General features: G+C 49.6%; 1 protein-coding gene across 2 annotated transcripts in view; it reads left to right on the top strand.

Moving 5' to 3' along the window:
* The window catches only part of GRIK4 (glutamate ionotropic receptor kainate type subunit 4), a 189,947-nt gene that overhangs the window by 84,193 nt on the left and 82,955 nt on the right, over window positions 1-22,799 (top strand). For both annotated transcript variants that reach the window (XM_029076255.2, XM_029076253.2), the window contains exons 4-7: window positions 2,951-3,048; window positions 7,785-7,950; window positions 13,297-13,475; window positions 16,139-16,192. In XM_029076255.2, the coding sequence (XP_028932088.1) occupies window positions 2,951-3,048; window positions 7,785-7,950; window positions 13,297-13,475; window positions 16,139-16,192 (497 nt within the window). The remainder of the gene's footprint in view (window positions 1-2,950; window positions 3,049-7,784; window positions 7,951-13,296; window positions 13,476-16,138; window positions 16,193-22,799) is intronic.

Genomic DNA, 22,799 nt, shown 5'->3' with positions numbered 1-22,799 from the left:
ATGAATGAATATAATGGAGTTGGTAGACATGTTCCCTGCCCACAATGAGCTTACAGTCTAAAGGGAATCCAGGTTGGTTCTGGCATCCTGTCAGCTGCCCCTACCACTGTCCGCAGAAACTCCACCAGTGCCACTCAACGGGGATGCCAGGGATGCAGGGGAAGACGCAGCTCGGGTGGAACATTCCATCCCAATTCCCAAGCTCTGAGTTGCCTCCATCCCAACCCCTCCCCTTCCCTCTGCAGGTTTCGGGGTTCCCTGATGGAGCAGGACCTGCCCCCCCCCCCCCCCAGAGAAGCTGGGGTTGGGGCGGGGGGAAAGCCAGAGTGAGCAGGAGTCCAGGTTTTATTGCTTTAAATCTGGAGACGTGAGAAGGTTGAGTTGGGAGAGGGGAGACAATTTTCTGCATTTTATGTTACAAAAATCACAGGGACAAATGAGAGGTGACATTTCCAGACGATTTCCAAATCTTGTTCTCGGGGATTTCCTGGATAGAAGGGAATCCATTTCCAGATTAATTGATGTTAAGAGTGGTTATTGATTCAGTAAATTTTGGGCATTCTCCATGTTCTAGATGTGGCACATAAGTATGCACAGGATAAAGACCTTGTCCTCTGGAAGGACCAGTATTTGTATTTTCAGTGCTCCTGACTTCCCAAGATCTTTAATGTCTGACATCTCGATATAATAATAATAATAATAATGATAATAATTGAGGTATTTTTAAAGGGTTTACTATGTGTCAAGAACTGGACTAAGCGCTGGGGGAGATACAAGATAATCAGGTTGGATACAGTCTTGGCACATAGTAAGCTCTTAACAAATATTGCTATTAATATTATTTGCCTCTGGTTGGAAACAGCAACAGTTTAGGTCCAGCCTGTACTGAAAGAAGAACCATTAACAGGTTGGGGGGCGGCGGGGTGGGTTGATGATCGAGGCTCCTGCCTGCCCCCATTTTCAGCCATCTCTCCCTCCCCATCAACCCCCCAGGCTCCAGCTGGGGGAGAGTATGGTGGGGAGGGACAGAGGGGAAAGAACCCTATCCCTGATGAGAAAACCCAGGTGTGATTCATCATTGGTATTCCCAGCCTCATCCCCCTCCCCCCCCCCCAACCACCAGCATGGTCAGTCTCCCTGGTGTCTCCACTGGGGTTGGGGGAGTTTAGTTGCTATGACGACATCACTCAGTTTTCACCTCGTTTTGTTCCTCGTTGCTGGGAAGGCAGAGACAAAGCAGCCACCAAATTCTCTTTGCTTCTCTGCCTTCTCCCTGCCAGGGGCCCCTCACAGTTCTTTCTTGGCCTTACCTACTCCAGGATCTCTTTCAGTCTGAGCATCTAAGTTCCCTCTGGCCTCAGGGAGCCCACACATTGGACACCTGCACGCACGCACACACACACACACACACACACACACTCTTGCGCCAGGCTCCGGGCCGCGAGAGAAGGAGGCCAATCTCCGCAAGAACGGCTAGCCGGAGCAGCTACTGAGCATGGAAACCGGTACAACCCGCTCAGTGGCTTCAGCCCAACCCCCTGAGATGAGATGTTTAAGGGGTTCAGCATCGTGCCCTGGTTTTCCGGGTTCCTGCTGGATTGAGGTGACCTCTCAGCATGTCCCCTCAACGCCTCCCGCAGCACGGAGCACCCACGTGTTCATTGTCATGTTATGAGGGCGAGCGGCTGAGATATGGCTTGCCTCTCTTCGGAGCAGCAGGATGGGTTAAAACCTGCCCCTGTAGGCCCACAGTAAGAATCCTCGGCCCCAACTCCTCCCAATCAGTTTCCCTGCCAGAGCCTGGTTCAGTGCCATGGCAGAAATTAGGCATTCCCTGCTCATTGAAGCAGGCACCCTGCCAGTCTTTTGGGGCTTGATGAAAAATAGACACTCCAGCCCCCTCTCTGCTCAGCTCCTCTCCTGCAAGATACCCTGGGTCCTCAGGGGACACTTTTGGGAACCCGCAGTTGTGGGTTGGTTGGATAAGGCTTAACCACCCCCTGGAGACTACTGCAGAGTCCGATGGCCATCAAGTTGAAGGACGGTGTGGGCCAATGGTTAGAGATCTGGCTGAGGCGGCAGGAAACCCAGGTTCTTAGGCGGCCTTGCCCTGTGAACCTGGGCCAGTACTTAATCTCTCTGGGCCTCAGGTTTCTTGTCCCTTCTATCACAGAGCTAGCTTAGGGAAAAATAATAATAATAATTATAGTATTTGTTAAGTGCTTGCTATGTGCCAGGCACTGTACTAAGCGCCGGGGTGAATACAAGTAAATTGGGGTGATGACAGTCTCTGTTCCATAGGGGGCTCACAGTCTCAATCCCCATTTTACAGATGAGGTAACTGAGGCAAAGAGAACTGAAGTGACTTGCCCCAAGTCACACAGCAGGCAAGTGGCAGAGCCGAGATTAGAACCCATTACCTTCTGACTTCCAGGCCCGTGCTCTATCCACTCCACCATGCTGCTTCTCAATTGAAAGGTGATTGTCTGGGGAAGGGCAGCATGTTTGTTGAAGAATTGCCGATGGGATTAATGTTAACAGTGAATGGAGGTCCTTTTATTCCTTTGCTAGGATTCCCCTATACACCCTTTCTCTCACTCCCCTGTAATCCCTCTTGCTGTTTTACCAATCCTCCCAAATGAAATGTACACCAGACTGCTACTCTATGCTGCTATATTCCAAATTATTTGCTCTTGTAATATCTACTGAAAATCCCCATAAAACTGTCCGGGAGTGAGATGTCCTGGGGAAGGAGGAGGCCTCTTCTATGGAGAAGCCATTGGCATCGTCGGGGTATTCACGCAAGTTTGAAGCCAGGGGACTGGGGGCCTCTAGAGAGGCCGGGATCGAGTGCGAGCGTACGTGTGTGCTCCTTGAACTTGATTGTCTTGGTTGGTGACCCGGTTATCCTTCCCTCTTCCGATCTCCCCCACCTGCCTGCTTGCTGCAGTGTGCCAGATCCTCCCGAAGGGAGTGGTGGCGGTCCTGGGGCCCTCCTCCAGCCCGGCCTCCAGCTCCATCATCAGCAACATCTGCGGGGAGAAGGAGGTGAGTGGGCAGACCGGCGGGGGCCGGGGGAGGGAGGGAGGGGCGGAGAGAGCCGGCTGGGGGTTGCTGGGGAAGCATCTGGTCACCCCCGTTTCCCGGGAACCCTTCATGACCCAATTACAAAATCTTCCTAAAGGACCTCTCGCCCACGTCCCGCCTCTGACCTGGAACTCCCTCCTTCTTCCTACCCAACAGACGATCATTCTCCTCATCTTCAAAGCCTTATTAAAAGCACATCTTCTCCAAGAGGCCTTCCGTGACTAAAACCTCATTTCCTCCTCTCCCACTCCCTTCTGTGCACTTGGATTTACACCCTAACTGAGCCCCAGAGCAGTTATCTACATATCCGTTATTTCTACTGCTATCTGTCTCCCCCTCTAGACTGTAAGCTCATTGTGGGCAGGGAATGTATCTGCCGATTCTGTTATATTGTATTCTCCAAGCGCTTAGTACAGTGTTCTGTGCACAGTAAGTGATCGGTAAATACCATTGATTGATTGACCGATCAATTAAGGGAAAGACTCACCAGAAGCTGCCTGGCCTCTGACAGAGACGCCTCCAAACCCTGAAACACAAGACTGGAAGCAAATGTCAGTGTTCTGCATACAGTAAACATTGAATAAGTAGCTTTGATTGATTGACTGATGCTGGGATAGCTTCATAGCCCATCCAAGTCAGTGTTCTGTCTCGGACAGGGACCTTGGAAGGTTCCCCTTCCTGGACTCTCAGTCAGACAGGACCCTAAACCAAACCCCCTCCATCACCCATTTGAGCCCATCTGTAAAGAAATGCTAAGAAATGCTTCCATAAGTCTAACCCATATCCCTCTTACTGCAGCGGATGCCTGTCCTCAGTGGAGACTGAGAGCATTAGTTCCCAGGGGTCTGCATGATAACTGTAAATGGTTGTTTTCTCTCCCGGTTCTTTCTCAGGATAAATACCCCCGGCCCTTGAGAGACTTTGTACTTATCTGATGTGTGACCTTGGGCAAGTCATTTCACTTCCTCTGTGCCTCAGTTATCCCATCTGTAAGGTGGGGATTGAAACTGTGAGTCCCGTATGGGACAGAGACTGTGTCCAACCCGATTTGCTTGTATCCACCACAGCGCTTAGTACAGTGCTTGGCACAAAGTAAGTGCTTAATAAATATCACAGTTACTATTTTATTATGTTCAGCGAGGTGTCCACTCCGGTTTGTCCAGAGGGCCAGTGGACGTCCATGATGAGGTGGAATGTGCCTAAGGAGGGGAGATTCTGGACTCTCAGGCTGGGACATTTAAGGCTGAGCCAGAGGAGAGAGTCTGAGCAGCAGAGCAGTGCAAGATTTCTCCGTGTGGGGGAAGTCGGCTGGGGCACAGGCTCTAGAAACCTGCTACGTAAGCCCCGTGAGGATGCCATCAGTGCCTGCTCTCCAATGGCACCCTCAGACCCTTCTCCCATCATTCTGGAGGGTAGAGCTCTCGCCAACGTGAGTCTGACACACTATATCAGGGGTCACCCCAGCTTTTCTTTTCCGGACATTTCTTTCCCGCGTTCTCTCAACCGTGGCACCTCTCTCGTCTCTGCTCTGATTTATTAACTGCAAGTGTGATTGTTATTAAGGTCTCCATCCGCAGGCCCGGCTAGTCTCTGCCTGATAGCCGGGAGCTACCGCCTCCAGCTTCCTGTCCCGGCAGCCAACTCTCTGGCCGCCTCGGACAGCCTCTTCTGCCCCCCTCGGTTTACTTCCCCAAGATTCCCGTGCAAATCCAACCCGGGTATCCTTCCCTCTCACCCCTCTGTCTTGCCGGGAAGATGGGCTATGCTCCAACCTCTCTCCGTCTCTCCTTCTTGTAACCCCTAACCTTTCTGGGGTGGGGGGGGCGGGCAGTGAGAGGAAGTGAAAACTCTTCCTATTGGGTTGTCACCGTCGCTGTGCTAGTGAAGAGGGTGAAGGGAGTGAGCCCATGGAGGCAAGAGAGCCATCCTCCACTAGCCAAAAGGGCCACCACCGTGGCAGAATAATTTTTCTTTCAGTACAGCCATCTCAAGACGTTTTCTTTCCCTAGAAACGAATCCTGGTCCTTTCTCACTTACTTTCACTCTGGAACCAACCACACTTAATGGAAGTTCTTCCTCATTCCAGTCATAATAATAATAATAATAACGGTATTTGTTAAGCGCTTACTATGTGCCAGGTGCTGTACTAAGCTCTGGGGTGGATATGAGCAAATTGGATTGGACACAGTCCATGTCCAACATGGGGCTCACAGTCTCAACCCCCATTTTATAGATGAGGTAACTGAGGCCCAGAGAAGCAAAGTGACTTGCCCGGGATCACACAGTAGAAAAGTGGCAGAGCCGGAACCCATGGCCTTCTGACTCCCAGACCTGTGTTCTATCCCCTAACCGTGCTCTCTTGCTGCCTTGTAAGCCTAAACTAAAGGAATGGCCCATGCCAGTATCTGACGTTTTATCTACAATCACAATTTTTTTAAGTTATGTTTCTACGTCTTTTATTTTGTTTTTCTTCAACCCAGAACTCAAGACCCCAGGGCAGTGCTCTATCCCCATGGGGGGCTCAGTACTGACTGACTTTCCCTCCCTCCACTCCCTTCTCCCACTGGACGCTTGCTGGGGCTGTTTTTGTTTTTGTTTTTTATTGGTATTTGTTAAGTGCTTACTATGTGTCATGCAGTTCTAAGCACTGGGGTTGATACAAGTTACTCAGGTTGCATATAGTCCGTGCCCCACATGGGGCTCACAGTCTTAATCCCCATTTTACAGATGACATAACTGAGGCCCAGAGGAGCGAGATGACTTACCTAGGGTCACACTGCAAAAAAGTGGCAGAGCTGGGATTAAAACCCAAGTCCTTCTGACTCACAGGCCCATGCTCTATCTGCCAGGCCAAGCTGCTTCTCTATGTCACCCCTGCGGCTGGGCCCATCAATCAATCACTCAGTCAATAGTATTGGACTTTTTTTGTGCAGGGCACTGTACTAAATGCTTGGGACAATGCAAGAGAGTTGGAAGATGTCAACTCTGCCCTCCTCTGCCCTCTGAGTGTGGTGGAACCCTCTGGCTTTGGAAGTCACCAGTCCCAGAGGGTCGGTTGATGGGCAGATTAACTGTTGCTGATCATTGGCACTGCTGCTGTAGAGGAAGAAATCGCTCCCGCTTCCAGCTTATCCCTCTTCCCGGCCCATTTACCAAGGGCCTGGAACCACCGACTCTGTTGTATTGTGCTCTTCCAAGTGCTTAGTACATGTTGTGCCTGGAGTAAATGCTCAATAAATACTATAAAAATATTAAAAAAGAGAAAAAATCCACGGCGTAATCACCGAGATTCTCCTGGAGAGTCAGCCCCCCCAGATGCCTCCAATGTCTGCTTTCCCTGTCCAGTTGGGCCCAGGGTTGCCACCGCCTTTCTGGAAATCACACTCGGCTTAGTGGGGGGAAAGACGGGCCTTGTGCCCACTCAAACTCCAGAGTGGCTTCGGTTCCTCACCCCATCCCTCTCGGTTCTCCCTTCTTGGGACTACCCGGGTGCTCTCTTCTCGGTTTGGATCCTTAACCCCGGGTGGTGAGATCACGCCCTGGATAGTCCCTCCATCACAGCCACGAGAGAAAGCTCCCAGCAGGTTCTGGGGTGGAGAGCTGCCTCGTCCGCTTTAGTTAACAAACAAGCCACCTCTGGTCTTCTGGTCTCCCCCATCTCCATGCGGCCTCCCCTAGCCCCCTCCCTCATCCGGGGGGGAGAGGTCTGGGATGAAATCAAGGCTGCTAGGAGTTTATCACTCCTGAACTTCCCCATTACCCACGGAAGAGCCAAACCTTACAGAGAAGCCTGGGTCAGAAGGACCTGGGTTCTACTCCCAGTCCTCCACTTGTCTTCCGGGCGACTTTGGGTGAGACACTTCTCTGTTCCTAAATTATCTCATCAGTAAAATGGGGATTAAGACTGCGCGCCCCATATGGGACAGGGACCGTGTCCAACCTGATTAGCTTGTATCTACTCCAGTGCTTAGAACAGTGCATGATACATAGCAAGCGCTTAACAGATACCATCATCATTATTAGTAACACAGCACCGCTGCCTCTTAAGAATCTTCTGGGAGAAGAGGGATGGGAGGCAGGGGTGACAGCTCTGGAGACGGCATTAACAGATGCAAAGAGAACCTGACATGGCCTTAATGAAGCTGAAGCAAAGCCCAGCTCCGGAGCTTCAAGGCCCACAGCATCATCTCCTCCAGAGATCTCCCTCCCCGGCCCCACCTCTCTCCCCATCCTCCACCGCCCCCCCCCACCCTGCATCCCTCTCTCCACCCTGCAGCCCCCACAGCCAAATCTCACACCACCATCCATGGAGATGTATCTTGCTCTGTGTCCCCCTCCCCCTCTCGAGGATGATTTACTGACTGGAAATGAAAGATGTCCAGGGTTCCCGAGGCAGAATCCATTCCCCTAACCAGCACCAGAGCGGGCAGCCCCTTCAGGGCTGAGCCAGATTGGCTCCTCTTCCCCTGGGGGCTCCATGTTGGAGCAGAACCGGATCCCGCCGGGGGCACTTCTGTCCCAGAGCTGCTCTTTGTCTCTCCCCTACCGCCTCGTAACCAGAGAGATTCCAGTTCTTAATGAAAGAAATCCATCTTTTACTTTCCCCGCCAGATCTCGCTCTCTCTTGCTCACCGTCTATCTCTGTCCCCGGGTCTCTTCCTCTCTCTCCCCCTTTGCCTCCCATTTCCCCACCCCAGGTGCCCCATTTCAAAGTCGCCCCTGAGGAATTGGTCAAGTTCCAGTCCCAGCGGTTCACCACCTTGAACCTGCACCCCAGCAACACGGACATCAGCATGGCTGTCGCTGGGATTCTGAACTTTTTCAACTGCACAACGGCCTGCCTCATCTGTGCCAAAGCTGAATGTAAGTGGACCTGCCTCTACCTCCCATTCCTTCCTGTTCCTCCTCCACTTCCTCAAATGGATAGAGCATAGGCCTGGGAGGCAGAAGATCATGGGTTCTAGTCTTGGCTCCACCACTTGTTTGCTGTGTGATCTTGGGCAAGTCACTTCATTTCTCTGTGCCTCAGTTACCTCATCTGTAAAATGGGGATTGAGACCATGAGCCCCACATGGGACAGGGACTGTGTCCAACTCGATTTGTGAATCTACCCCAGTGCTTAGTACAGTGCCTGACACATAGTATTCATTCATTCATTCATTCATTCATTCAATAATATTTATTGAGCGCTTACTATGTGCAGAGTACTATACTAAGCGCTTGAAATGTACAATTCGGCAACAGATAGAGTCAACCCCTGCCCAGTGATGGGCTCACAGTCTAATCTGGGGATTGTAGTGCTAATAGTGCTAATAGTAAGCCCTTAACAAATGCCACAATTATTATTATTATTATTATTACCCTCCCCGCCACAGGCATGGGGAGTCCAGTCTGGCAGTTCCTGCGGGGGCAGGGGACAGGTGGGTTTGTTTGACCCATCTGAGCATTGGTTCAGCTAGGGGCCCCCTGGGGTAGGAGCACAGTGGAGCCACCCAAGGTCCTGGAAAGCTTCATCCCTCAAGAGTTCTCTGCCTCTGCAAACTCTGTTCCCACATTTTCAGCCTCATTTCAGGGACATGGGGAAAAAAAAAAAGGAAATTGGATGCATTTGTGCCTGATGGTTTGAAGAACAGTTCCCCTCGTTGGACGGATTTTGCTGATGGAAGAGGTTCTGAGGTCAATTCCTGATAAAGCACTTTTTTGCAAATGCAGCCCTTGGAATCGCAGTTTCTCTGACTCACAGACAATTTGTGACATAAATTCGGTGTTTATAAGGTTGAGTTAATAGAATCCAGCACCTTCCAGCACATGCTTGGGTTCACATGCTGCAGCAGGCTCAATGCCTAGACTCCATCACGTAGAGACTAGGCACTGCGGATCCCTAAGGACCCCGCACCCGGACAGTGCCCGTTCACCCATCAGGATGAGCACACCGCACATTCGCAAACACACAGGCCTCAGCTTATGTGTGTATAGGACAATCATCTTCATTGTCTTCAGGGATGTCAGTAAATGCTCCATCTCAGAGACCACCCCCCAAGACCCTTCCATGTGTAAGGGACCTTGAGCCAGCTGGAAGCCAGGGGACTCTCACCCCACTCCGGAATTCACTCCAGAATTTTGGGGGTCCTGCTGCTCCCAAACTCTGCCCACCATTTCCATCCACCTTGCCCTTGCTCTGGCTCCATTCTGGAGGGGGCATTGAAAGTCCGGGGATCTCCCTAAAGTTTCTGTCTTGCTTTGTCCTGTGCCTCACTTTCCTCATTTGTAAGGTGCTTTGAGCTGGACACCAGGCACCCACCAGGGCACCGGACAACCGGAGGATAGTTGCAGGATTGTCACCCCACCCTTCCAGGCTCCCCCGATTAGACTGTAAGCCCGTCAAAGGGCAGGGACTGTCTCTATGTGTTACCGATTTGTACATTCCAAGTGCTTAGTACAGTGCTCTGCACATAGTAAGCGCTCAATAAATACTGTTGAATGAATGAATGAATGAAAGACCAGATGTTGAGCAGCAGCATGGCCTAGTGGAAAGAGCACAGACCTAGGTTCTAATCCCCATCTCTTCCACTTTCCTGCTGTGTGACCTTGGGCAAATCTCTTAGCTTCTATGTACCCCAGTTTCTTATCTATAAATAGAAAGCTATATACATTTTTGTGTGGTACTTGTTAAGCACTTACTATGTGCCAGGCACTGTACTAACTGCCGGGTTAGATAGATTGACAGATTGTACACCCTGTGTGGGTCAGGGATGGTGCCTGATCACAATGTATTGTATCTACCCCAATGTTTACCACAGTATTTGTCAGGCAGTAAGTGTTTAACAAATGCCATTATTTTGAGGGAGAAACACCATGGCATAGTGGAGAGACTCCCTGGAAGTCAGAAGGTCATGAGTTCTAATTCCACTTTGCCACTTGTCTGCTCTGTGACCTCAGGCAAGTTACTTAACTTTTCCATGCCTCAGTTACTTCCTCTGTAAAATGGGGATTGAGACTGTGAGCCCCACGTGGAACAGAGAATGTGTCCAGCCTGATTTACTTAACAATAATAATAATAATAATAATAACGGTATTTGTTAAGCTCTTACTATGTGCCAAGCACTGTTCTAAGCACTGGGTCGATACAAGGTAATCAGGTTATCCCACTTGGGGCTCACAGTCTTAATCCCCATTTTACAGATGAGGCAACTGAGGCACTGAGAAGTTAAGTGACTTAACTTGTACTATGTTCTTAGTACACAGGTAGCACTCAGTAAATATGATTGAATGAATTTTTGAGGAGGAGAGTGACAGGCCCTAAACGTTTCTGTAGAAGGATAATCCAGGCAGCGGAGTGAAGAATGGACTGGGCATATCACTCCCTTCCTCAAAAATTTCCAATGGTTGTCTATCAACCTTCGCATTAAGCAAAAACTCCTATTGGCTTCAAAGCTCTCCATCACCTTGCCCCCTCTTACCTCACCTCCCTTCTCTCCTTCTACAGCCCACCCCACACACTCCGCTTCTCTGCCGCCGCTAACCTCCTCACTGTGCCTCATTCTTGCCTGTCCCGCTGTCAACCCCTGGCCCACGTCCTACCTCTGGCCTGGAATGCCCTCCCTTCTCACATCTGCCAAACTAGCTTTCTTCCCCTCTTCAAAGCCCTACTCAGAGTTCACCTCCTCCAGGAGACCTTCCCAGACTGAGTCTACCTTTTCCTCTGCTCCTCCTCCCCTCTCCATCACCCCTACTCCCTCCCTCTGATCTACCCTCTTCCCTGCCCCTTAGCACTTGTGTATATTGGTACATATTTATTGCTCTATTTATTTTATTAATGATGTGCATTTATCTATGGTTCTATTTATCTATTTTGTTGGTAGTGATGCCTGTCTCCTTGTTTTGTTTTGTTGTCTGTCTCCCCCTTCTAGACTGTGAGCCCATTGTTGGGTAGGGATTGTCTCTATCTGTTGCCGAATTGTACTTTCCAAGCGCTTAGTACAGTCCTCTGCACAAAGTAAGCACTCAATAAATATGATTGAATTGAATGAATGGATGACTGAAGTGGGGAGAAGCAGGAGGTTGGGGATGGTCAAAAAGAAGCCTGAGGCAGTAATCCAGTAAAACCCTCTTACTCCATCATAATAATGTTGGTATTTGTTAAGCGCTTACTATGTGCAGAACACTGTTCTAAGCGCTGGGGTAGACACAGGGGAATCAGGTTGTCCCACGTGGGGCTCACAGTCTTAATCCCCATTTTACAGATGAGGTAACTGAGGCACAGAGAAGTTAAGTGACTTGCCCAAAGTCACACAGCTGACAAGTGGAAGAGCTGGGATTCGAACTCATCATCTCTCTACACCCCTCCCACAGCACCTCCCCACCTGGCCAAGCCCCTCTCTGGCCATGCCCCCTGGAGGAGCCGGAGGATGGGACTAATGGAGGGTGGGAGGAATAATAATAATAATGATGGTATTTGTTAAGCACTTACTATGTGCCGAGCCCTGTTCTAAGCCCTGGGGTAGACGCAAGGTAATCAGGTTGTCCCACGTGAGGCTCACAGTCTTCATCCCCATTTTACAGATGAGGTAACTGAGTCACAGAGAAGTTAAATGGCTTCCCCAAGGTCACCCAGCAGACAAGTGGCGGAGCCGGGATTAGAACCCACGTCCTCTGCCTCCCAAACCCGTGCTCTTTCCACTGAGCCACGCTGCTTCACAAGAAGGAGAGGGAGTAGGAAGAACAGGAAAAACTAATCAAGGGGAGAGAAAATGAGGATTCGGTGTGAAACGAGCTTCCATTTAGGAACTGGAGAGGGCCACGCGTTCCACCCTGCCTCATTAATGCAGGGCTGAGAGACACAGCGAGGAGAATTAAGAAGCAGAATCTAATTTTATTTCCCAGCTAGTGAAATTAGACCTAAACCAGAACGTTCCACTGGGACTCACTCTGCTCCCATCGTTCTCTACATATACGTCCATTTCTAATAACTGAGCATGTAGAAATGGATTCATATTCGATTGGGGTGGGGGGGAATCCAGGTGTGGGGGTGAGTGAAAGGGGGAGGGGTTGTCCTTTCGAGCCAAGTCAAAGCAACCCCAGGTGTCACCTGCAGAATCCCGGCTAAGGTAGCGATTGGGCAGCAGTGTTGAGCCGCATTTGAAGCCCAGGGTGGTGGTGGTGGTTGTAGGAGGGCAGCAGAAAAGTCAGAGACGTTCCAGTCCTGGAAGCGAAGCCACTCTTTCGTGTTCTGCCTATTTATCAGAGGAGGGAAACTGAGGCTTCAAGAGGACACTCAAGTTGTCCAGCCGCAGTGAGAAGAGGATTGACATTTACCCCATGTAGATAGAACAGTTAGACCATTTTAGACAGTAAGCTCCTCCTCTATACTCTAAACTCATCCTCTAGACCAGAAGGTCCTTAAGGTCAGGGAATGTGTCCACCAACTCTGCTGTATTGTACTCTCCCAAGCACTTTGTACAGTGGTAGCTCTTAAGTCTGTGTTCTAAGCACTGGGATAGGTCGGTCACAGCCCTGTCCTACATGGGACTCAAAGTCTAACGAGGGCAAACGTGCATCGAATCCCCATTTTACAGATTAGGAGACCGAGGCACAGAGAAGTTTAGTGATTCTCCCAAAGTCACCCAGCAGGTAATTGACAGAACCAGGATTGGAACCCAGGTCCTCTGACCCCAGGCCCGGCCTCTTTCCACAAGGCAACGTTCCTCCCAGTGCTCGGCTCACAGTAAATTCTCAATAAATATCATTGATCGATTGTTTGATTGATCGATCAGTTGGATCCCAAAAGGGAATTTTTTGACTCAAGGTTTCAGATGCTCTGTCTACACTGACTGAAACTAGTTGCCATTTTTAGTTGCCATTGTTTTTACGAGATGTTCTTCCCCTTGACTCTATTTATTGCCATTGTTCTTGTCTGTCTGTCTCCCCCGATTAGACTGTAAGCCCGTCAAGCATCAGGGACTGTCTCTATCTGTTGCCGACTTGTTCATTTCAAGTGCTTAGTACAGTGCTCTGCACATAGTAAGCGCTCAATAAATACTATTGAATGAACTATACCTTGGGCTGTGCTGACCCAAACAATGCCCAGAGAGGATGAGCGACTCCCCGAGGTCACACAACGAGCTAGTGACACGAACCCCATCCACCCTGATGGGACCCCAGGCTCGACTGTGATTCCCGACGGGGTCTCTTTCTCATCTCTCTCCTCAGGCCTCTTAAACCTGGAGAAGCTGCTCCGCCAGTTCCTCATCTCCAAGGACACGCTCTCCGTCCGGATGTTGGATGACAGCCGGGACCCCACTCCGCTCCTCAAGGAGATTAGGGACGATAAGACGGCCACCATCATTATCCATGCCAACGCCTCCATGTCCCACACCATCCTCCTCAAGGTACGAGGTGGGGGCCGGGCTCTGCCCATCGATCTCTCTGCCAAGCTGCCCTGTGGCCTCCAGAAACCCTTCAGGAGGGAGGGGAGAGGTGGCGGGGGGATGCGTCCAGCAGAGGACAGAGGTGGGAAATGGAGACTACCTTCCCACTAGATTGGAAGCTTCTTGAGGACAAGAATCATGTCCATTCACTCCATTGTAATAATAATGTTGGTATTTGTTAAGCGTTTACTATGTGCCGAGCACTGTTCTAAGCGCTGGGGTAGACACAGGGGAATCAGATTGTCCCGCGTGGGGCTCACAGTCTTAACCCCCATTTTACAGATGAGGGAACTGAGGCACAGAGAAGTGAAGCGACTTGCCCACAGTCACACAGCTGACAAGTGGCAGAGCTGGGATTCGAACTCATGACCTCTGACTCCAAAGCCAATGCTCTTTTCACTGAGCCACGCTGCCCCAAGCGCTTAGTACAGTGCTGTGCACAGAGAGAGTGCACAGTAGACACCATTGATTGATTATTTGGTTGGTTGGGGGCTCCAGTGAGAGGCTACAATGACCATCTCTCTCTTCTGGGGCTGGTCGGACCCCCGAGGCCAGGCTCAGACCCCAAGGGTCCTGGGTCTGCCCCTCTGGTGACCGATCCATCTTCTGCAGGGCTGGTTGACCCTTCCTGACTCCACTTTAATTGCACTGACTCTTCCCAGAGGGAGCTGGCTTCCTCTTTAACCTCTGCTGCGGTGGAAGAAATCAGTGAATTTTTTTCCCCCCATTTTCGGAGGGGGGGAGTGTCTTTGAGTTAATAAGAGATCTGAATGAGTTTCAGCGTGGAGGCCTGCCTCTCAGCCTGTTGCTATAGTAACTTTCCAAAGCTCTATGGCAGCGAATCTCCCTGGGTTGCACACACACGCACACACATACACAAACACACCCGAACCTCCTCACAACGCCCACACACAAACATTGACACAACCACTCACCTGAACCCATCCACACACTGCCCCCCCACTCCCTTACCCCTCCACCCCACTCCAGCACATATGCACTTACAACCACACAGGGAAAGACACCCCCCCCCCCAACAAACAAAACATGAGCATTCACAAACACCCTTTTCTTTCTTTCTCCTTCCTTTCCTGTCTCTGGGACATTCCCCAAGCTGTGACAGATAAAGCTGCCAAAGACAGAAAGAACTCCCTGCTTTGGGGAAAACTGAAGGCAGGCTGGTGGAGAGAGAAGGCTTAGGGAAGAGGAATTAGATTCTAGTGGTCTTGGGGTCTGGCTCAACCTCTTTCTGTGTGACAGTTCATTCATTCATTCAATCATATTTACTGAGCACTTACTATGTGCAGAGCACCGTACTAACTGCTTGGAAAGTACAATTCAGCTACACATAGAGACAGTACATTGTCTCATAATCTAGATGGGGGAAACAGACATCAAAACAAGTAAACAGGCATCAATAGCATCAATATAAATAGAATTTTAGGTATATACACATCATTAATATAAAACAGAATTATAAATATGTACATATATACACAAGTGCTGTGGGGTTGGGAGGGGGGTAATGATGATGATGATGATGGTATTTGTTAAGCGCTTAATACATGCCAAGCACTGTTCTAAGTGCTGGGGGGGGATACAAGGTAATCAGGTTGTCCCACATAGGGCTCACAGTCTTAATCTCCATTTTTCAAATGAGGGAACTGAGGCCCAGAGAAGTTCAGTGACTTGCCCAAAGTCTCACAGCTGACAGATGGCGGAGCCGGGATTAGAAACCATGACCTCTGACTCCCAAGCCCATGCTCTTTCCACTGAGCCACGCTGCTTCTCTAAGCAAAGGGTAGAGCAAAGGGAGTGAGTTGGGGCGATGGGAGAGGAGGGGGAGCAGAGGTAAAGGGGGGCTTAGTCTAGGAAGGCATCCTGGAGGAGGTGAGCCTTCAGTAGGGCTGAAGTCAGTCAGACAGAAGTCAGCTCAGACAGTAAACTCCTTGGGGCCGGGGATCATGTATACCAACTCTATTGTACTCTCCCAAGCGCTTAGTGTAGAGCTCTGCAGACAGCAAGCGCTCAACAAATAATCAATCAGTAGTATTTATGGGGTGCATATTGGGCGCAGAGCATTGTACTAAGCTCTTAGGAGAGTACAAAATAATAGAGTTGGTAGACATGTTCCCTGCCCACAATGAGTTTACAACTAGAGGACTGTAGACACAAGTAGACCATCGCTCTGCAGCTGAGGGAGGGTGCTTGAAATTAGTGACAGACATGTGAGTTCCAGTCCTGCCATTGGCTTGCAGTGTGAACTTAGCCTCTCTGAGCCTGTTTCCTCGACTGTAGAATGGGAATGATAACACCGGCCTCTTCCTAAATCACAGAGATGTGGTGAGGATGAGAAGAGATCACTGATGTAACAGAACTTTGGCAAAAATGAAAGCATTCTACAAATCTAAGGGCGTTCTTGATATTAAGCAGTCCTCTCGACTGTAAGCTTGTCCTCTACACTGTTAGCTAGTTGTGGGCAGGGCTAGTTGTGCTAGTTGTGGGCTGTTATGTTGTTATATTGTCCTCTCCTAAATGCTTAATACAGTGCTCTGCACACAGTAAGCACTCAATACAATTGATGGATTGATTGATTATTAATCTTGCTCTTCTCTTCTCTGCAGGCCGCCGAGCTGGGAATGGTGTCGGCCTATTACACATACATATTCACAAATCTGGTAGGACATTTTCTCTGTTCGTCAGCAGGGTTCATGGCGACTTGCTCGGGAAGGGAGTTTGGTGGTTGTGTGGAGGAACCGGGAGTGTAGGACTTTAAGCTTCTTAACCCGGTTTAGGTTTCTGGTCAGTGGGGAGGTTGGGGAGAGAGACCTGCCAACCCTCACTCCAGTCCCGCCCTGAGGGTTCAACCTCAAAGAGGGGAAACCAAGTCCCAGAAAATGGAATCAGGCCCAGGAAGGGGGCACACAGTTCGATCTCCTGCTGATTCAGTGGCTTTCTGGCTCAGGCTGTGGATTCGGAGAGGATAGCAGTACTTGGCAGCAGAGGGAGACTCGGCTAGCCTGGAGAATGCAGCCCTGGAAGGGATGTGTCAGTCAATCAATCAAGAGTATTTCTTGAGTGTTTACTATGTGCAGAACACTGTACTTAGCGCTTGGGAGAGAATAATACAACAGAATTAGCAGACATATTCCCTGTCCACAACAAGTTTACAGTCTAGAAAGAGGTTGTGAAGTCTGAAAGGTTGTGGGCCTGAAGGCAGAAGGACCTGAGTTCTAATCCTACTCTACCACTTGTCTGCTGTGTGACCTGGGGCAAGGCACTTACTTTCTCTGTGCCTCAGGTATTTCATCCATAAATTGGGGATTAAGATTATGAGCCCCATGGGGGACGGAGACTGTGTCCAACCTAATTATCTTGTGTCTACCCCAGAGTTTTGAACAGTGCTTGACCCATACTAAGTGCTTAACAAATACCATCATTATTATTAGCTTACTGGGACCTTGCCCACCTCTTTTAGGAGGCACCAACCCAGAAGCTGGTCTTGCAGTTAATCAATCAATCTATAGTATGGGCAGAGCACTGTACTAAGTGCTTGGGACAATACAGTATAACAGTATAATAGACATATTCCCTGCCCACAATGAGCTTACAGTCTGGAGGGGGAGAAAAGCATTAATATAAATAAATAAATAGCAGAGACACAGTGCTGTGGGCTGAGAGGGGAGGTGAAAGATAGGAGCAAATCAGATCGGTGCAAGAGGGGAGTGAGAGATATTTGAAGATGAACAGGAATCCTAGGAGTTGAATTGATTAGGGAGTTCTCTCCCTGCTGTGTTTTGGTTTTCCAGATGGACTGTAGAGTCAGGTCTACACTAGCTAAATAGCTGGATCATATGGGTCAGAAAAATATCCTTTAGCTTCTGGAATCCAGTTATTTAACCAAAAGGGAGTCTTGAAGGCCAGAAATATACAGACGATTTATCATCTTGGCCTGAATGTGCTCTATAGTTGCCCATGTAGATGTGGCTTGAAATTCCCTATAAAAATAAAAAATAAAAAAAAATTCCTTATATTTCCCCGGGTAGAAGTGTCACTGGCCCTGAACACCCAGGGCCTAAAATATTTGGATGTGCAATTGCTCACCTCCGGATTAAACGATTTGGCCTTTCTCCCTTAGTGCTTTGTCCAGAGAGAAACATTTTACTCCAGATGGCGTCGGGGTTTTGTCTATGGGTCCCAGCCCTCCTTGGGTGGAAGGGGAGTATCGGCAGGTCAAGGAGGGTTAAAGGCCTTCGGACAACAGTCCAGCTGGTCACTATGGCAGAGGAGGAAATTGATGCCATCCAAATGGAAAGGGGAGGATAGGAGAGGGAGCAATTTGAGCTAATAAATCTGGAGGGATTATTCAACCGCTAATGAACCCGGGAAGATTTGCAATCACCGCTTAATAGAAAAGATAAAATCACCCTAATCTATTGTGAGCGAGCAGAGCCGGGGCAGCCAGGGCCCGAGGAAGGGACACGGTATTGGAGGATAGAGGGAGTGATATTTAAAAGGCAGCAAGGAGCCCAGAAAATAATCAGCCAGTAAAGGACGAGAGGTGAGGAGGCCACACCACCCACCGTCCGCCTGGGGTCTCTCGGTTTGAGCTTGAGAGTGCGTGGCTATTATGGCCATTTTGGTGCCAGCCCAGGGACGGCCCGGCCTGCCTCCTCAGACTGAGCGGCTGTGGCCCCCTGCATCCCAGGCTTAGAGCAGCGGAAAGGACAGGGAAGAAAGCCAAACACAGCAGCTAAGTGGCCCCTGCCATCTTGATGCCTTTAGTAAGCCAGTCCTGTGGTGGTGAGAGCCGGCCCAGGAGGGCGTCTCTGCCCTCCCTGTCTCACTGGGGAGTCCCTCCCTGCCAACCCTTTGTTGGGGTCGCAGACCCCCAACCTGGACTCAGAGAAACATGAAGGTGGGGCTCCCCAAAGTGGAAGGAGAACCGGAGGTTCCAAATGAGCTTTATCTCTGATTTACTGGTCTCCAGTGGACCGTGAGGATGTGGACAGGTGGGCAGGCAGTCAGGCTGCCTCTGAACCTCCGATTAGTTTGGCACCAGAATGGGGTTAGGAACGCTTTGAAACCCTTCCCCTTCCGGTTTGGAAGGGGGACACATTCAGTGTCATTGAGTACCCTGAATCTAGGGAGGAGTTGAGGGGAAGAGACAGGGGACCAGGAAGCCCCTCTTAGGGGCAGACATCCTATTCTGAACGTGGTAAAGAAATTATAGCATCCTCAGGAGGGCGAGTGCCTACAGAAGTCATCCAGTCCATCCCTCTTCCTCCAAACAGGATTGCCCCAATGCCATCTGCTTTTAGCAACCATTAGAGCCAAAGAAGATGCTTCTTTTACTGGTTCCCAGCAAACTTGGGTTAGCAAATTTAGCCAATAAGGTCACTGCCCTGACCATTAAATTCTCTGAGCCCATCCCCGATGATTTAGTATTGCCAAAGTGTTTTTTTCCCTCTCTGTCCCCCTCCTTTCCCCTCGTCTGATGTCCTCAGGTCCCTTATTTTTCTCCTTCATTTTCATTCCTTTGCCTCTTAGACCTGAGGCAGTTCCTGTTCCTGTTGTGTGGCATTTATCAGTGAGATGAGCGACATGTAATTGAAACGGCGGAATTTGTTACGGCAACGGCAGGGGATGGGAGGGGCGGGGAAGCTGGAAAGAGTCTAGGGAAGAGTCCAATGGCTCTCAGGCTCTTAGATCCAGGGGGCCAAGGGGTGCCTCAGAAGTGGTTGCATTTTTCTGGTGGGGGAGTCCCTGACTGGGGGATCATCCAGGTCATCCCCATGCCTCCAGCCACCTCAACCAACCCTCCTCAATGGTCCTGATGCAGTGGAGTGGGGCTAGGGACCACCAGGGTGGTTGGGATCTAAGAATCAACTGGTCAGGCAACTAGAAGGGACCTCAGGTGGTCATCTCATCCATCCCCCTACCTCCCCTCCCATAGCCAGACTTCCTGGATACTGTGGATAAGGCAAGTCTCCATGTCCAAACTAAACAAGTGCTTAATAATAATAATAATAACAATGTTGGTATTTGTTAAGCGCTTACTATGTGCCAAGCACTTTCTAAGTGCTGGGGTAGGTACAAGGGAATTAGGTTGTCCCACGTGGGGCGCACAGTCTTCACCCCTATTTTACAGATGAGAAACTGAGGCACAGAGAAGTTAAGTGGCTTGACCAAGTCTACACAGCTGATAAGTGGTGGAGTTAGGATTAGAACCCATGACCTCTGACTCCCAAGGCTGTGCTCCTTCCACTGAGCAATGCTGCTTCTCTACCTGGCACATAGTAAGCTCTTAACATATACCATTAAAAAAGCAACCAAAATAAATGATCTTTGTTATCAGCTCCACTTTCCCTTACCTTGCCTCAGTTTATACCTCTGTGAAATGGGCCCCCTCATCCTCGCCCAGACCCTTCTGAAGCCACTGAATCAGGCCCCAAGCCCCTGACTCTCCTCATGGCCTCTGGGAAACCCATCCTAAAATCATTTTTCAAAAAAACTCTCAGATCTATCAAACAGACAAGTTTCTAGTGCTCCGGCAATTGATTCTTAAGTGTAGTTTATTGTAAAATTATTAACAGCGTCCACATATTTCAGCTTTATTGAGCCATTCGGGAGAGCCTCAGAGCACTCTGCATAATGCCGTACACTTTGATGAATAAATACGTTTCTAGGGCAACTTTGGAAAGAGTAATGAACTGAAAGCTCAGAAAGCCCTTAAAGGGACCGGCTGGTTTGGTGCAAATTCAAACCTGATGAAGGTCCTGGTGAGATGGAAGGGATGTCTAGGGTTACCGCCATAAACTTCCTCATGACAAAATGGAAGGACCCAGGCTGGGGAGGGACGTGCTTTAAAGGGAGTTCTTGGAATAAAGTTTTTAAAAGGATTCAGTCAATCAATTGATCATATTTATTGAGCACTTACCTTGTGCAAAGCACTGTACTAGATTCACATAGGTTGATAGGTTGCCTAGACTGAGGGTAAACGTGAGCTCACTGTGGGCAGGGACTGTTTATTGCTGTAATGTACTTTCATTTCATTCATTCATTCATTCATTCAGTCGTATTTATTGAGTGCTTACTTTGTGCAGAGCACTGTACTAAGCGCTTGGAAAGTACAATTTGGCAACAGATAGAAACAATCCCTGCCCAACAACGGGCTCACAGTCTAAAAAGGGGAGACAGCAAAACAAAACAAGTAGTCAGGCATTAATACCATCCGAATAGGTAAATAGAATCGCAGATCTTATACACATCATTGATAAAATATAGTAATAAATAATATATACAAATATACACAAGTGCTGTGGGGAGGCGAAGGGGGTAAAGCAGAGGGAGGGAGGAGGGGGAATGGGGAGGGGAGAAGGGGCAGAGGGAAAGGGAAGGCTCAGTCTGGGAAGACCTCCTGGAGGAGGTGAGCTCCCAGTAGGGCTTTGAAGAGGGGAAGAGAGTTAGTGTGGTGGATGTGAGGAGGGAGGGCATTCCAGGTCAGTGGTAGGACGTGGGCCAGGGGTCGACGGAGGAACAGGCGAGAACGAGGCACCGTAAGGAGATTAGCGGCAGAGGAGCAGAGTGTACAGGGTGGGCTATTCAAGGAGAGAAGGGAGATGAGGTGGGAGAGGGCAAAGGGATGGAGAGCTCTGAAGCCAGGATTGAGGAGTTTTTGCTTCTTGCAAAGGTTGATAGGCAACCATTGGAGGTTTTTGAGGAGGGGAGTGTCACTGTCACTCCCCAGAGCGTTTCTGTAGAGAGATAATCCAGACAGTGGAGCGAAGTATAGACTGAAGTGGGGAGAGACAGGAGGATGGGAGATCAGAGAGGAGTTTGATGCAATAATCCAGTCGGGATATTATCAGAGATTGTAGCAATAAGGAAGCAGTTTGATGGAGAGGAAAGGGCGGATCTTGGCGATGTCGTGAAGGTGAGATCGGCAGGTTTTGGTGATGGATTGGATGTGTGGGGTAATGAGAGAGCAGAGTCAAGGATGACTTGACTCTGGGCATATCTACCCAAGCGCTTAGTACAGTGGTCTGTGCACAGTAAGTGCTCAATAAATATGATTGAATGAATGAGTGAATGAGGTCTTTGTTATAAAGGAGTTGGATATTAAAAAGTAGCATAGTCTAATGGAAAGAGCACGGGTCTGGGTATCAGAGGACCTGGGTTCTAATCCCAGCTCTGCCAATTGCTTGCTGTGTGACCTACAGCAAAGCACTTCACTTCTCTGGGCCTCAGTCTCCCTCCTCCTTCGACTGTGAGCCCCATGTGGAACAGGGACTGTGTCCAACATGATAAACCTGAATCTACCCCAGTGCCTAGAACAGAGAAGCAGCATGGCCTAGTGGATAGTGGAAATCAGAGGGACCTAGTGGCTCAGTGGAAAGAGCCCGGGCTTTGGAGTCAGGGGTCATGAGTTCGAATCCCAGCTCTGCCACTTGTCAGCTGTGTGACCGTGGGCGAGTCACTTCACTTCTCTATGCCTCAGTTACCTCATCTGTAAAATGGGGATTAAGACTGTGAGCCCCATGTGGGACAACCTGATGACCCTGTGTCTACCCCAGCGCTTAGAACAGTGCTCTGCACATAGTAAGGGCTTAACAAATACCAACATTATTATAATCATGGCTCTGCCATTTGTCTGCTCTGTGACCTTGAGTAAGTCACTTCTCCATGCTTCAGTTACCTCATCTGTAAAAGGGGGATTAAGACTGTGAGGCCACTGTGGGACAGGGACCATGCCCAACCTGATTATCTCACATCTACCCCAGCACTTAGAATAGTGCTTGACATATAGTAAGCACTTAACAAATACCATCATCATCATCAACAGCGTTTGGCACAGAGTTAGGGCTTAACAAACACCACTGGCCTTCCCTAGAGCACCTTAAGTGTATTTTAAGTCTTTTCTTCACCAAAGTCAGAGTCCTTCTCACCCACCCTCTCCTCCTCTTCCTTCTTCTGAGCCTCCCTGAGCAGAGGGAGGGAGAGAGAGCTGGGAGTTGTGTTTCCTAGTTTGCAGGTCCTGGGAGGTGAGTGCTCAGGGCTCAGCCAGTCATTGGCAGAAGCGGGCCAGCCACCCTGCTTTCCTGACTCTGAGCCCAGAGATGGTTCTGGGAGAACGGGTGGCCAGAGCCCTGTCCAGAACCCATTGCGATTTAGTTGGCCGGGCAGTGGAACTCCTATCATCATCTCCCTCAGATCTTTTGAAAGGAGAAACTCCTCCTCGTCATATCTAGAGTGGACTGAGTGGGGTGGGGAGGGGAGGTAGAG

This window comes from Ornithorhynchus anatinus, chromosome 11 (assembly GCF_004115215.2).
Source record: "Ornithorhynchus anatinus isolate Pmale09 chromosome 11, mOrnAna1.pri.v4, whole genome shotgun sequence".
Lineage (NCBI taxonomy): Eukaryota > Metazoa > Chordata > Mammalia > Monotremata > Ornithorhynchidae > Ornithorhynchus > Ornithorhynchus anatinus.
Note: the sequence above shows the minus strand (reverse complement) of the source record. Positions and strands in the feature narration are given on the sequence as shown.